This window comes from Girardinichthys multiradiatus, chromosome Y (assembly GCF_021462225.1).
Source record: "Girardinichthys multiradiatus isolate DD_20200921_A chromosome Y, DD_fGirMul_XY1, whole genome shotgun sequence".
Taxonomy (NCBI): domain Eukaryota; kingdom Metazoa; phylum Chordata; class Actinopteri; order Cyprinodontiformes; family Goodeidae; genus Girardinichthys; species Girardinichthys multiradiatus.
In genome coordinates this window covers 17,166,479-17,179,975 of record NC_061818.1, presented here as the reverse complement: position 1 = coordinate 17,179,975, position 13,497 = coordinate 17,166,479, and the positions used below count along the sequence as shown (strand labels likewise).

Sequence of the window (13,497 nt, the reverse complement as noted above, 5' to 3'; positions counted from 1 at the left end):
GCTCACTTTACCCCCATTTTATGCTCTTTACATTGGCTACCAATAGATTTTAGGATTTGTTTGAAAATTCTCACATTTTATTGGTTTTCTGTACAGCGCTTTGTGATAATGTTGCCTGTGAAAGGTGTTTAACAAATAAACTTTACATACTTACTGCTTCATTTTGTCTCACCCAAGAACTTCTCATCTCATCCTGTGCCACCCTACTCCACATTTCACAGTTCAAATTCCAAAGTAATATTTTTGTCATGATGGCTTCATATTGTTCCACTTTATAATTGCTTCTGATGTGTCTCATATTCTCTCATCACAGAGTAAACCTGGATTATCACTGTAACATAATGGCATCCCAAAGTCAGCTCTTTCTCCTTGTAAGTATTACTCAGTCACACAACCCGTATTATTTTTAAAGATGACCTGAGATGTATAGGTAAATTAAAGAAAGTGTGTCATTTTACCTTATCACAATTATTGGTTTTAAGTGTTTTTGATGGGCGATATCACAGTAAGGATTATAAATTGCTGATCTTTCAGAGCTATTGTAGCATTGTCCATACAGCGCAATCTGACCATTGCTGTTCTGCTGTTTCACTAATGTAACAGTTTTGCATTCCTCCTTTTCCTTAAGTTTTATTAGCTATATATTTGTATTTTGTAGTTTTTTTTCCCATCTGGGAAAACAGTCTCAGATGATTTTGTTTTAGGTGCAGATGCATGTCTGTTTCTTTGATGGCAGTGGTGCCGTTAACTGAATATTTTCCGTTTTTGACAAATTTTTTTCAACAGTGATGGAAAAACCTGAAGGCCATCTGTCATGTGTTGTGAATTGGCGCTATATAAATAAATTGAATTGAATTGAATTTTAACAGACTGCAATTCACACCACTGACCTCTTGGTGGCGAGTTAGCATATTAATTAGCTGTTTTCTCACTTAATGCATGACCTTGTATGCTTCACTCTGTAAAATGTCAGGGCAGCTGAGTGTGCAAAGTTTCTTCAAAAAGCTCAATAATGACGATGGTGTTGATAAAAGAGGCACTGTGGCATTGGAAGATGAAGAACGAACAAGTAATCAGCCATGGGCACCTACGGAGTGATGAAAGTAGCAGATAGGAGGTTAGGCTGGACTACAGAGTGCAGTGGGAGCAAGGGTTCTTCTGGCTGAGGTGGGAGGATGAAAAAATGTTCTACGATGTGTAAAAATGTCAATGGATTTGTCCAAGGATGCACGATCATGCAGAAATGTAAAAGAAAAAACAAAATGCTATTAAATGCTTAATTATTATCATTTTAAAATACTGTAACCTCAAGTGGGTCAATTCAATAATGACACTCTAAATTGAGCAATAGAACAAACTTTAATGCAACACAACAGAGGTCCATACAACAGCCTTCCATCTCACTCACAGTGCACCCAAGCTACAGATCCCACCTTTAAGCACCATGGGAAATACCCCGGAAGATCACTCCAGCAACCGCTACAATACATAAAAACAATGATGGGTAAAACTAGATTATGAATGGATTTTTTTTACCCTGTCATTCAAAATGACAGCAAAACAAGTCTAGCAATATCTGATTGACACGTTTAGTTGTTACTGTTTTACAAACAAATGCGAAATACCGTTTCCCATTGGTTAGGTGGTTCACCACGGTCATTTGGTTTGAATTTAACATCCTCCCGCACTGCAGCTTTTGCGTTCATCTTTAAAAGCAATTCTACCTCTGCTTTTCCAAAACTCAACTAGCATTTCTCGGGCTTGCTACTCCTGACGGGGCTCTCATGTTACACTTTGAGGTACGTAACGAGACAGTGCACCTGGCACGTACCTGACACAGGGGTTCTCCTCCCTATGTTAATAGAGAAGGGGAGTGTTGAATCAAGAAATAAGAACCTATCTGCCACACTGTTATACCCCCGTCACAAGCTGTTGATAGAAGGCAGGTTGGATGGATGCTTTCATCTTGGTTATGGCAAATACTGCGGTTGCAATCTGAATGTGGCAGCTGAAATTCAGACTTGTTGGACAAGGCAGCATTTTTCAATCTTCTATTCAAGTTTCATGGGGCTGTTTGAATTGTAGTGTCAGGTTTTTGTTGCTGGGGGACAGGTAGGCAAATATCTGGATAGTTTATTTCCAGACCATTCACTAAGAAATTATTGTGTCTGATAATTCAAGTAGGCCAGCATGCCTGGCACCAGCAACCATGTCGCATTTGAAGTCACTTGCATCCCCTTACCTACTCATTCTGCTGCCAGCTTTGAACATCCAGATGCAGTCACCCTGTTGATTAAGCATGTTGTTTTCACAAAGTCTAGAAACCTAAATGCATGAAGTTGCTGCTATGCTATTGGCTGATTCAGAATATGTGTTACCCAGGAAATGGACAGCTGTACCTAATAAAGTGGATGGTGAATGTATATAATGAAGGGTGGCAACTGGATGGAAAACATGTAATGGTTAAATGAGCTGCCAGTCATGTGGGAGCAGGAACTGAGGCACAGAAGGAAGTAATGGGGATTGAATGGCAAAACAAAATACATCTAATGAAAATAGACAGATCAGTGAAAATCCAAACACAAAAATACCTGAAATATAAAACCTGAAGTGATGTCAACGTCATGACAGAATAATCTTAGAGAGGTGTTGAGCATTAAAAAGAAGAAGAGGGTCGATGGTTATGCAACTCTTAATGATTTCAGGTTGCTTTTCGAACTGATTAAAAGGAAATGAACTTGCATAGCAACTGAAGAAATATTTTCAATAAGAACAAACTTATCTACATGTTGAGAATCTGAACAAAGATAAGGAGAATGCCTAGATTTCATGTCCACATCCATTACAACTAGGGATGGGTACCATTCACATTTGAACCGATATGGTACTGATACCCAGTACCTGGGAATTGGTACCGGTACTCAAAGGTACCAATTTTCGGTACTTTGTGTGTTTATGTCAAGTCAAGTCAAGTTTATTTATATAGTGCTTTTCAGCAACAAGGCACTCAAAACATAACAATGATACAAAAAATCAAACAACAAAGGTAATTAAAAAAAGAAAATTAAATAAAATAAAGAAATAGAATGATGGATAAGAAAATGAAAGGAAAATTGGACTGAAAATGTAACTAATAATGTTTAGATGGCACAGTCAAAGGCCATTCTAAACCAATAGGTTTTTAATCTCGATTTAAAGCAACTTAGGGTTTCAGTGCTTTTACAGTTTTCTGGGAGTTTATTCCAGATTAGTGGAGCATAAGAACTAAAAGTTGCTTCTCCATGTTTGGTTCTGGTTCTGGATATGCAGAGTAGATTTGCGCCAGAAGACCTGAGAGGTCTGGGTGGTTGATACACTGACAGCAGGTCTGTAATGAATTTTGGTACTAAGCCATTCAATGATTTATAGACTAACATAAGTATTTTAAACTCTATTCTCTGAGCTACAGGGAGCCAGTGTAGGGACTTTAGAACCGGGGTGATGTGCTCCACTTTCTTAGTTCTAGTGAGGACGCGAGCAGCAGCGTTCTGGATCAACTGCAGCTGTCTGATCGACTTTTTAGGCAGACCTGTGAAGACACTGTTGCAGTAATCAATTCTACTAAAGATGAACGCATGAATTAGTTTTTCAAGGTCCTGCTGAAACATAAGTCCTTTAATCCTGGAGATGTTCTTTAGGTGATAGAAGGCTGACCTTGTTACTGTCTTTATGTGCCTCTGAAGGATCAGGTCTGAGTCCATCACTACACCCAGGGTCCAAGCCTGACTGGTGGTTTCTAGCTTTATTAACTGAAGCTGTGTGCTAACTTTTAAACGCTCTTCCTTTGGTCCAAAGATTATTACTTCAGTTTTGTTTTGATTCAGCTGAAGAACATTTTGGCACATCCATGCTTTGATTTCTTCTAAGCATTTACCCAGCGCTTGAATGGGTTCATAGTCACCTGGTGACATCGTAACGTATAGCTGTGTGTCGTCTGCATAGTTATGATAACTTATGTTGTTGTTTTTTTAAAATCTGAGTTAGGGGGAGCATGTAGATGTTGAATAGGAGGGCCCTAAGATGGACCCTAGGGGAACGCCACATGTGATTTTTGTGGTCTCTGATATAAAGTTACCTACTGAAACAAAAATGTCCCTGTCCTTCAAGTAGGATTTAAACCAATTGAGTGCTGTACCAGAAAGACCGACCCAGTTTTCCAGGCGCTCTAATAAAATAGAGTGATCAACAGTGTCGAATTACAACTGTTGTGTATTATGTGGTAATAGATGTTAATTTGTTTAATAATAAAATAGCATTTATTTCTCAATAACAAATATATCAAAGCAACATTTAACTGTTAACTGTTTCAAACATTTCTTCTCCCATGTTGCTGGCTGCAGACGATGAGTCGCTAACGGATGCAGGCGTGCTAACGGTGCCAAATGCAGGAGTTGTAGCCATAGATTTGAGGATGAGGAAAATGGTGCACTCTTCAGCCTTGAGAAAAATCTGGTGCTTAAACAGGTGCTACCACAGATTAGAAGTATTTCCAATGCTGGCCTTGCACTTCATGTCACAAAAATTGTAGCGAGCGTAATCTGCATCGTATTTTGCGAAGTGGAGCTGTACTTTCGAGCGCTTTGTTGACAGTACCAGTAGCTACTGACATCATTATGCTGTTGTGCATGCAATGCTATGTACATGTCCGGCATGGAAAATCGCCCACTCTTTCACTCCCTCAGTGCCACAATGATTTGTTAAGGTACCGAAACATGGTACCATTTGATTTTATGTGAATTGGTACTCTGTAGTACAGATGAAATTGAATCGGTACCTATAAAAGTTCAGAATTCTGTACCCATCCCTAATTATAATGCTCATTGTATGCCATTAGGTGCATAAGCATGTTGCCAAAACAAAGAAGTACCAACTTGTTTACATGTTAGCATTATCGTGCATTTCTTTTGTACTTGGAAGTTGGAATTTCCGACCTCAAAGTAGGAAATTTCAACTGGAATGCCCCCAAAAGTCGGAATTACGAGCTGGAAAGTCGAGGTAACATGACCATACCCGACTTCCACACTCAAGATGGTTGCTACTCACATCACTAGTAGTAAAATGTTCTCACTTTGACTGTTTTTATCAGTTCTTTATTATTTACGTAACATTTGGTCAGTCGTACACATACTACTTTTAAGTGTTTATAAGACAAGATGATTCAACGCTGTTTATATGCACGGAAAACCACGTGGAACATTGTTTACCGTCATTCTTATTGTTGTAAGACTCCTGTAATAGTTGCTAGCAATACGTATAAATGAAAGGAGGAAACTGGAGCAGTACCACTCGGAGATGACGTAAACTCAGAGTTCCCAGTTCCGTCTTCCCAGGTTAATGGAATGCAGCATTAAATGATACGATGTGGTAAGGATTCTGACAGTGGGAAAATCAATATTAAGGCAAACAGAAATAAAAAGAAATACTATTTTGATGAGTGAGGTACAAAGGATGGTGGCCATCTTGAAAAATGGCAGCATTCTTGGATTGTTAATTGGCCAGTTAGGCAAATTTGAAAAGGATCTCAGAAAGGAATAACATGTCATATTTTGGGCTTATATCACAGTTATCAAATTTTTTTATTATTATTGTTTGACATTTTCCGGGAAATAAAAGAAACTAATAATGATAACAATGATAATGATATTAATAATGATAATGCGTTTACCTTTTTTCCAGGTTTTTTTAAGTCTCATTGACTTGTCAAAGCAGGGCTGTAAAGAATATTTCGAACCAAAGAAATGGGTATGTAAACATCAATTTAATTTTTTTACCCAAATGCCATCAATTGAAGCAAACATTGAGAATGTTTCCTTTATGTAATATGTATGTGAAGGTCTTGCCTTTGTACACGTGTAAAAGATGTTTTTTAAATGATTCAAATTGTCACGATGTGGTTTTGGATCGGACCAAAGTGCAGACAAGAGCTCGACAGGATCATCTTTGTAATTCAAGGATTTAGTTACAAGGTCAAAAAACTTTGCAAAATCACTGCAGGTTTCCCAAGGCAAGACATGGCAAAAAACAAAGCATAATCATGGACGAGAACGAGGAGTGACGAACACAAGGAACCAGCACTGAACAAAGAGACCAAACCAACTTATTTACTGTGAGATAACAAAGGCAGATAATCAACGGAACAGGGAACAGGTGTGACAAGGAGGCAGGGAAGCAGAAGGAACAGGTGAAACAAATACAAAGGCTGAGGATGGGCAAAGTAACTAATAAACAATAAACAGAAACACAGACATGCCAGTACATGTCTTTTCCACAGTTTTTTTTAATATAAAAACAGTCTCTGACCACAAGAGATTGTGGTCAGAGACTGTTTACTATAAAAACAATCTCTGGCCACAAATGTGGTGTTGATGTGGTTTTGGGTTGGACCAAAGTGCAGACAAGAGCTTTGCAGCAGCATCATAGTAATTCTTTGGTTTATTTTAAAAAAACGTAACAAAAACACTGCAGGAACGAACCAGAGACAAGATAAAAAATTTACATAAGCACTGCAGGTTCTCATGGAAAAAAGTAGCATAGTTTTCAAAAAGGAACCATAAACAAAGCAGTCATGTTAGGGAATGGGGTTGTGATGAAGAGGAACCAGCAACACACAATGACACAAAATCAACTAATATACTGAGGGATAACAAAGGGCAGGTAATCAAAGAAACAGGGAACAGGTGTGACAAGGAGGCAGGAACGCAGAAGGAACAGGTGAAACAAATACAAAGACTGAGCATGGGTGAAAAGACTAATAAACAATAAGCAGAAAACACTGACCAAGCAAAACTATAAGCAAGATAATTAATCAAATGAAGCATAAGGAAGCCCCTCCTTGAACCGTCACCTTAACGTGGTGGAGGCGTTTGAGTGCTCAAATGATCCTAGAGGCTATGTTGTCTGGGGCCTAAATGCCCCTGGTAGGGTCTCCCATGGCAAACAGGCTCTAGGTGATGGGTCAGACAAAGAATGGTTCAAGAACCCCTCATGAAGAACAAAATATCGAGGCACGTGACGTCGCCCGGTACGGCGGAGCCGGGGTCCCACCCTGGAGCCAGGCCTGGGGTCGGGACTCGTCGGAGAGCGCCTGGTGGCCGGGTTGCTCCTTGCGGGACCCGGCCGGGCCAAGCCCGAACGCGAGACGCGAGGCCATCCCCCAGTGGGCCCACCACCTGCAGGGGGAACCGTGAGGGACCGGTGCAAAGAGGATTGGGTGGCGGACGAAGGTGGAGACCTCAGCGGCCCGATCCCCGTAGGCTTAGGCTGGCTCTAGGGACGTGGAATGTCACCTCGCTGGGGGGGAAGGAGCCTGAGCTTGTGCGGGAGGTCGAGAGATATCGACTAGAAATAGTCGGGCTCGCCTCCACGCACAGCATGGGTTCTGGAACCCATCTCCTCGAGAGGGGCTGGACTCCTCTCTTCTACTCTGGAGTGGCCCACGGGGAGAGGCGGCGGGCTGGTGTGGGTTTGCTTGTTGCCCCCCAGCTCAGCCGTCTCGTGTTGGGGTTTACCCCAGTGGATGAGAGGGTCGTATCCCTGCACCTTCGGGTTGGGGACAGGTCTCTGACTATCATTTCAGCCTACGGGCCGAGTGGTAGTGCAGAGTACCCGGCCTTCTTGGCGTCCCTGTCGGGGGTGCTGGATAGTTCAACGCCCACGTGGGGAATGACAGTGACACCTGGAGAGGCGTGATCGGGAGGAATGGCCTCCCCGATCTGAATCCGAGTGGTGTTTTGTTATTGGACTTCTGTGCTAGTCACGGATTGTCCATAACGAACACCATGTTCAAACATAAGGGTGTCCATCAGTGCACTTGGCACCAGGACACCCTAGGCAGGAGGTCGATGATCGACTTTGTTGTCGTATCATCAGACCTTCGGCCGCATGTTTTGGACACTCGGGTGAAGAGAGGGGCTGAGCTGTCCACTGATCATCACCTGGTGGTGAGTTGGATCCGCTGGAGGAGGAGAAAGCCAGACAGACTTGGCAGGCCCAAGCGCATAGTGAGGGTCTGCTGGGAACGCCTGGCGGAGCCCTCGGCCAGGGATGTATTCAACTCCCACCTCCGGTAGAGCTTCGACCAGATCCCGGGGGATGTTGGAGACATAGAGTCCGAGTGGACCATGTTCTCCGCATCTATTGTCGATGCTGCTGCCCATAGCTGCGGCCGTAAGGTCTGCGGTGCCTGTCGTGGCGGCAATCCCAGAACCCGGTGGTGGACACCGGCAGTAAGGGATGCTGTTAAGCTGAAGAAGGAGTTCTATCGGCTGTGGTTGGCTTGTGGGACTCCTGAGGCGGCTGACGGGTATCGTGAGGCCAAGCGTGCTGCGGCCCGGGCTGTGGCAGAGGCAAAAACTCGGGCCTGGGAAGAGTTCGGTGAGGCCATGGAGAAGGACTACCGGTTGGCCTCGAAGCGATTCTGGCAAACCGTCTGGTGCCTCAGGAGGGGGAAACAGTGCTTTGCCAACACTGTTTATAGTGGGGGCAGGAGACTGCTGACCTCGACTGAGGACATATTATCGGGCGGTGGAAGGAGTACTTCGAGGATCTCCTCAATCCTGCCATCACGCATTCCATGGTGGAAACAGAGGCTGGGGACTTGGGGTTGGACTCTTTCATCACCCAGGCTGAAGTCACCAAGGTGGTTAAAAAGCTCCACGGTGGCAAGGCTTCGGGGGTGGATGAGATCCGCCCTGAGTACCTCAAGTCTCTGGATGTTGTAGGGCTGTCATGGTTGACACGCCTCTTCAACATTGCGTGGCGGTCTGGGACAGTGCCTCTGGACTGGCAAACTGGGGTGGTGGTCCCCCTTTATAAGAAGGGGGACCGGAGGGTGTGTTCCAACTACAGGGGGATCACACTCCTCAGCCTCCCTGGTAAGGCCTACGCCAGGGTATTGGAGAGGAGAATCCGACCGATAGTCGAACCTCGGCTTCAGGAGGAACAGTGTGGTTTTCGTCCCAGCCGTGGAACACTGGACCAGCTCTATACCCTCTACAGGGTGCTCGAGGGTTCATGGGAGTTTGCCCAACCGGTTCACATGTGTTTTTTGGACCTGGAGAAGGCATTCGACTGTGTCCCTCATGATGCCCTCCAGGAGTATGGAATCGGGGGCCCTTTATTAGGGGCCATCCGGTCCCTGTACGAGCGGAGCAGGAGTTTGGTCCGCATTGCCGGCACTAAGTCGGACCTGTTCCCGGTGCATGTTGGACTCCGGCAGGGCTGCCCTTTGTCGCCGGTCCTGTTCATAACTTTTATGGACAGGATTTCTAGACGCAGCCAAGGGCCGGAGGGGTTCTGGTTTGGGGACCAGTGGATTTCGTCTCTTCTTTTTGCGGATGACGTGGTCCTGCTGGCCCCCTCTAGCCAAGACCTACAGCATGCGCTGTGGCGGTTCGCAGCCGAGTGTGAAGCGGCTGGGATGAGGATCAGCTCCTCCAAGTCCGAGGCCATGGTACTCGACCGGAAAAGGGTGGCTTGTCCTCTTCAGGTTGGAGGGGAGTTCCTGCCTCAAGTGGAGGAGTTTAAGTATCTCAGGGTCTTGTTCACGAGTGAGGGAAGAATGGAGCGGGAGATCGACAGACGGATCGGTGCGGCTGCCACAGTAATGGGGGCGCTGTGCCGGTCCATTGTGGTGAAGAGAGAGCTGAGCCGAAAATCAAAGCTCTCAATTTACTGGTCGGTCTACGTTCCTACCCTCACCTATGGCCATGAACTTTGGGTCATGACCGAAAGAACGAGATCACGGATACAAGCGGCTGAAATGAGCTTCCTCCGTAGGGTGGCCGGGCACTCCCTTAGAGATAGGGTGAGGAGCTCGGCCATCCGGGAGGGGCTCGGAGTAGAGCCGCTGCTCCTCCACATCGAGAGGAGCCAGTTGAGGTGGCTCGGGCATCTATACCGGATGCCTCCTGGACGCCTTCCTCGGGAGGTGTTCCAGGCACGTCCCACCGGGAGGAGGCCCAGGGGACGGCCCAGGACACGCTGGAGGGACTATGTCTCTCGGCTGGCCTGGGAACGCCTTGGGCTCCCCCTGGAGGAACTGGAGGAGGTGTCTGGAGAGAGGGACGTCTGGGCGTCTCTGCTGAGTCTGCTGCCCCCGCGACCCGGTCCTGGATAAGCGGAAGACGACGAACGAACGAGCATAAGGAAACTAGAATAACCATGAAGTAAAGTAAACAGAGAAACTAGAGGGAAGCATAGGAACACCAACAACAACAACCTAAGAACAAACAAAGAGTCCATTAGGAGAACCTGATTTACAAAAGTAAACAATCCAAACATAAACAATAACTAAAGCTAAGGAAGACCTGGAAAGAGAACAAATACCTAACCATAAATAAACACAGAGATACTTAATGAGAATCCAAGGAAGACAAAGAACTATAATAATAATAATACCACGCAAAGTAATAAAAAAGCAACCACGAAAGGAACTAAGAAGAAAACAACACACACTAGGAGGCGGTAGAGGGAGGAAAATAACTAATAAACATGATACAAAAATAAAAATAGAAACATCTAAGAAAAAGTTAAAACACAAAGCCACAAAACAAAGTCCAAAATGTCACATCCTGACAAGGGGTGTCAAACTCATTTTCACCGAGGGCCACATCAGTATAACGGTTCCCCTCAAAGGGCCACATGTAAGACCATATAAATGTAACTAAAGATCAAACTCAGTCTTTAACCGGCTCAGTTTAGCAGCTAACTGAGCACATGAAAAAGGCCCGGGAAATGAGGCTGACACATCCACATCCAGCGCACATCCATAGGTCTAGTTTACGCTGGAAAGCCGTGATCATGTCGGACACCTGCGTAATGACTTGTTTGTGTTCCTGCAGCTTCTGATTCAGTTGGGCGCGATGCTTGGTTATGTCACACAACACAACAAAGTCACACAGCCACTCTGGATCTGACAGTTCAGACAAGTGTTTTCCTTTACTCTGCATAAAAAGAGCAATGTCTTCCCTGAGCTCAAAAAATCACTGGAGGACTTTGCTCCTACTCAGCCACCGCACTTCTGTATGGTATGGCAGATCCTTGTGCTCCGAGACCATCTCCTGCAAAAACAGCTGGAACTGATGGTGATTCAGGCCACGCGCCCGAATGAAGTTCACTGTTTTCATGACCGTGGTCACTATGTCATCCATCTCCAGCACCTTCCCACACAAAGCTTCTTGATGGATAATGCAATGATACGTTATTAGAGGCGTGTGACAGTTAATTTTTTGCATTTTCCCCTTCATTGGTCCAACCACCGTCTGTAGTTAATCCCACCAAGTTTTCCCAGGGCAATGCATTTTTACTCACGGATTTTTCCACCGCATCAAAAATGTCCTGTCCCGTTGTAGTTCCATGCATAGTGTGGGAGAAGAAAGTTACTAATTTAAAAATGATGAAGAGACAACTGGTTTCCTCTCAAGAGCCGAAGCAGGGGACCTTTTATTCAGAAAACATCTCTGAATACAGGTCCTTCTCAAAATATTAGCATATTGTGATAAAGTTCATTATTTTCCATAATGTCATGATGAAAATTTAACATTCATATATTTTAGATTCATTGCACACTAACTGAAATATTTCAGGTCTTTTATTGTCTTAATATGGATGATTTTGGCATACAGCTCATGAAAAGCCAAAATTCCTATCTCACAAAATTAGCATATCATTAAAAGGGTCTCTAAACGAGCTATGAACCTAATCATCTGAATCAACGAGTTAACTCTAAACACCTGCAAAAGATTCCTGAGGCCTTTAAAACTCCCAGCCTGGTTCATCACTCAAAACCTCAATCATGGGTAAGACTGCCGACCTGACTGCTGTCCAGAAGGCCACTATTGACACCCTCAAGCAAGAGGGTAAGACACAGAAATAAATTTCTGAACGAATAGGCTGTTCCCAGAGTGCTGTATCAAGGCACCTCAGTGGGAAGTCTGTGGGAAGGAAAAAGTGTGGCAGAAAACGCTGCACAACGAGAAGAGGTGACCGGACCCTGAGGAAGATTGTGGAGAAGGGCCTATTCCAGACCTTGGGGGACCTGCGGAAGCAGTGGACTGAGTCTGGAGTAGAAACATCCAGAGCCACCGTGCACAGGCGTGTGCAGGAAATGGGCTACAGGTGCCACATTCCCCAGGTCAAGCCACTTTTGAACCAGAAACAGCGGCAGAAGCGCCTGACCTGGGCTACAGAGAAGCAGCACTGGACTGTTGCTCAGTGGTCCAAAGTACTTTTTTCGGATGAAAGCAAATTCTGCATGTCATTCGGAAATCAAGGTGCCAGAGTCTGGAGGAAGACTGGGGAGAAGGAAATGCCAAAATGCCAGAAGTCCAGTGTCAAGTACCCACAGTCAGTGATGGTCTGGGGTGCCGTGTCAGCTGCTGGTGTTGGTCCACTGTGTTTTATCAAGGGCAGGGTCAATGCAGCTAGCTATCAGGAGATTTTGGAGCACTTCATGCTTCCATCTGCTGAAAAGCTTTATGGAGATGAAGATTTCATTTTTCAGCACGACCTGGCACCTGCTCACACTGCCAAAACCACTGGTAAATAGTTTACTGACCATGGTATCACTGTGCTCAATTGGCCTGGCAACTCTCCTGACCTGAACCCCATAGAGAATCTGTGGGATATTGTGAAGAAAGCGTTGAGAGACTCAAGACCCATCACTCTGGATGAGCTAAAGGCCGCTATCGAAGCATCCTGGGCCTCCATAAGACCTCAGCAGTGCCACAGGCTGATTGCCTCCATGCCGCATTGAAGCAGTCATTTCTGCAAAAGGATTCCCGACCAAGTATTGATTGCATAACTGTACATGATTATTTGAAGGTTGACGTTTTTTGTATTAAAAACACTTTTCTTTTATTGGTCGGATGAAATATGCTAATTTTGTGAGATAGGAATTTTGGGTTTTCATGAGCTGTAAGCCAAAATCATCCGTATTAAGACAATAAAAGACCTGAAATATTTCAGTTAGTGTGCAATGAATCTAAAATATATGAATGTTAAATTTTCATCATGACATTATGGAAAATAATGAACTTTATCACAATATGCTAATATTTTGAGAAGGACCTGTATATCTTCATTCAAAATCCCAAAGAATCCCAGCCCTCAGTTCCTACAGGTCGTTTGTTATACAGATACAAAACATTGATGTGTATTGGGGTCCTCTTGACCAATTGAAATCATCATACATTTTACGTAAAACTTCTTGACACCTATAACATTGCTTTTCTCTACTTTTCCGGGAATACACTCCTGCCAGACAACTGGAAAACATCAAGTTGTCTGGCAGTCTTCATTAACATTCTCATAATTTTGATCAACTCCTCATTCCTGAGCTAAACTGGACTGAATTGATGTCATGCTGACCTGGCAGAGGTCAGTGTATCACAAGATTTTCTGGCTGGACTGCAACAACAGACCCATTAATCATTTCTCACGCCAATAACTTTTCCCCAA

At 44.4% G+C, this 13,497-nt stretch overlaps 1 protein-coding gene across 7 annotated transcripts in view; it reads left to right on the top strand.

Moving 5' to 3' along the window:
• Positions 1 to 13,497, top strand: part of LOC124864127 (mucin-5AC-like) — a 119,871-nt gene that overhangs the window by 55,827 nt on the left and 50,547 nt on the right. For 4 of the 7 annotated variants that reach the window (XM_047358797.1, XM_047358800.1, XM_047358796.1 and 1 more), the window contains exons 2-3: positions 314 to 371; positions 5,716 to 5,781. In XM_047358797.1, coding sequence (XP_047214753.1) covers positions 342 to 371; positions 5,716 to 5,781 — 96 coding nt within the window. In that variant the 5' untranslated portion in view covers positions 314 to 341. The remainder of the gene's footprint in view (positions 1 to 313; positions 372 to 5,715; positions 5,782 to 13,497) is intronic. The other 3 variants (XM_047358799.1, XM_047358801.1, XM_047358798.1) reach the window with 1 other exon arrangement.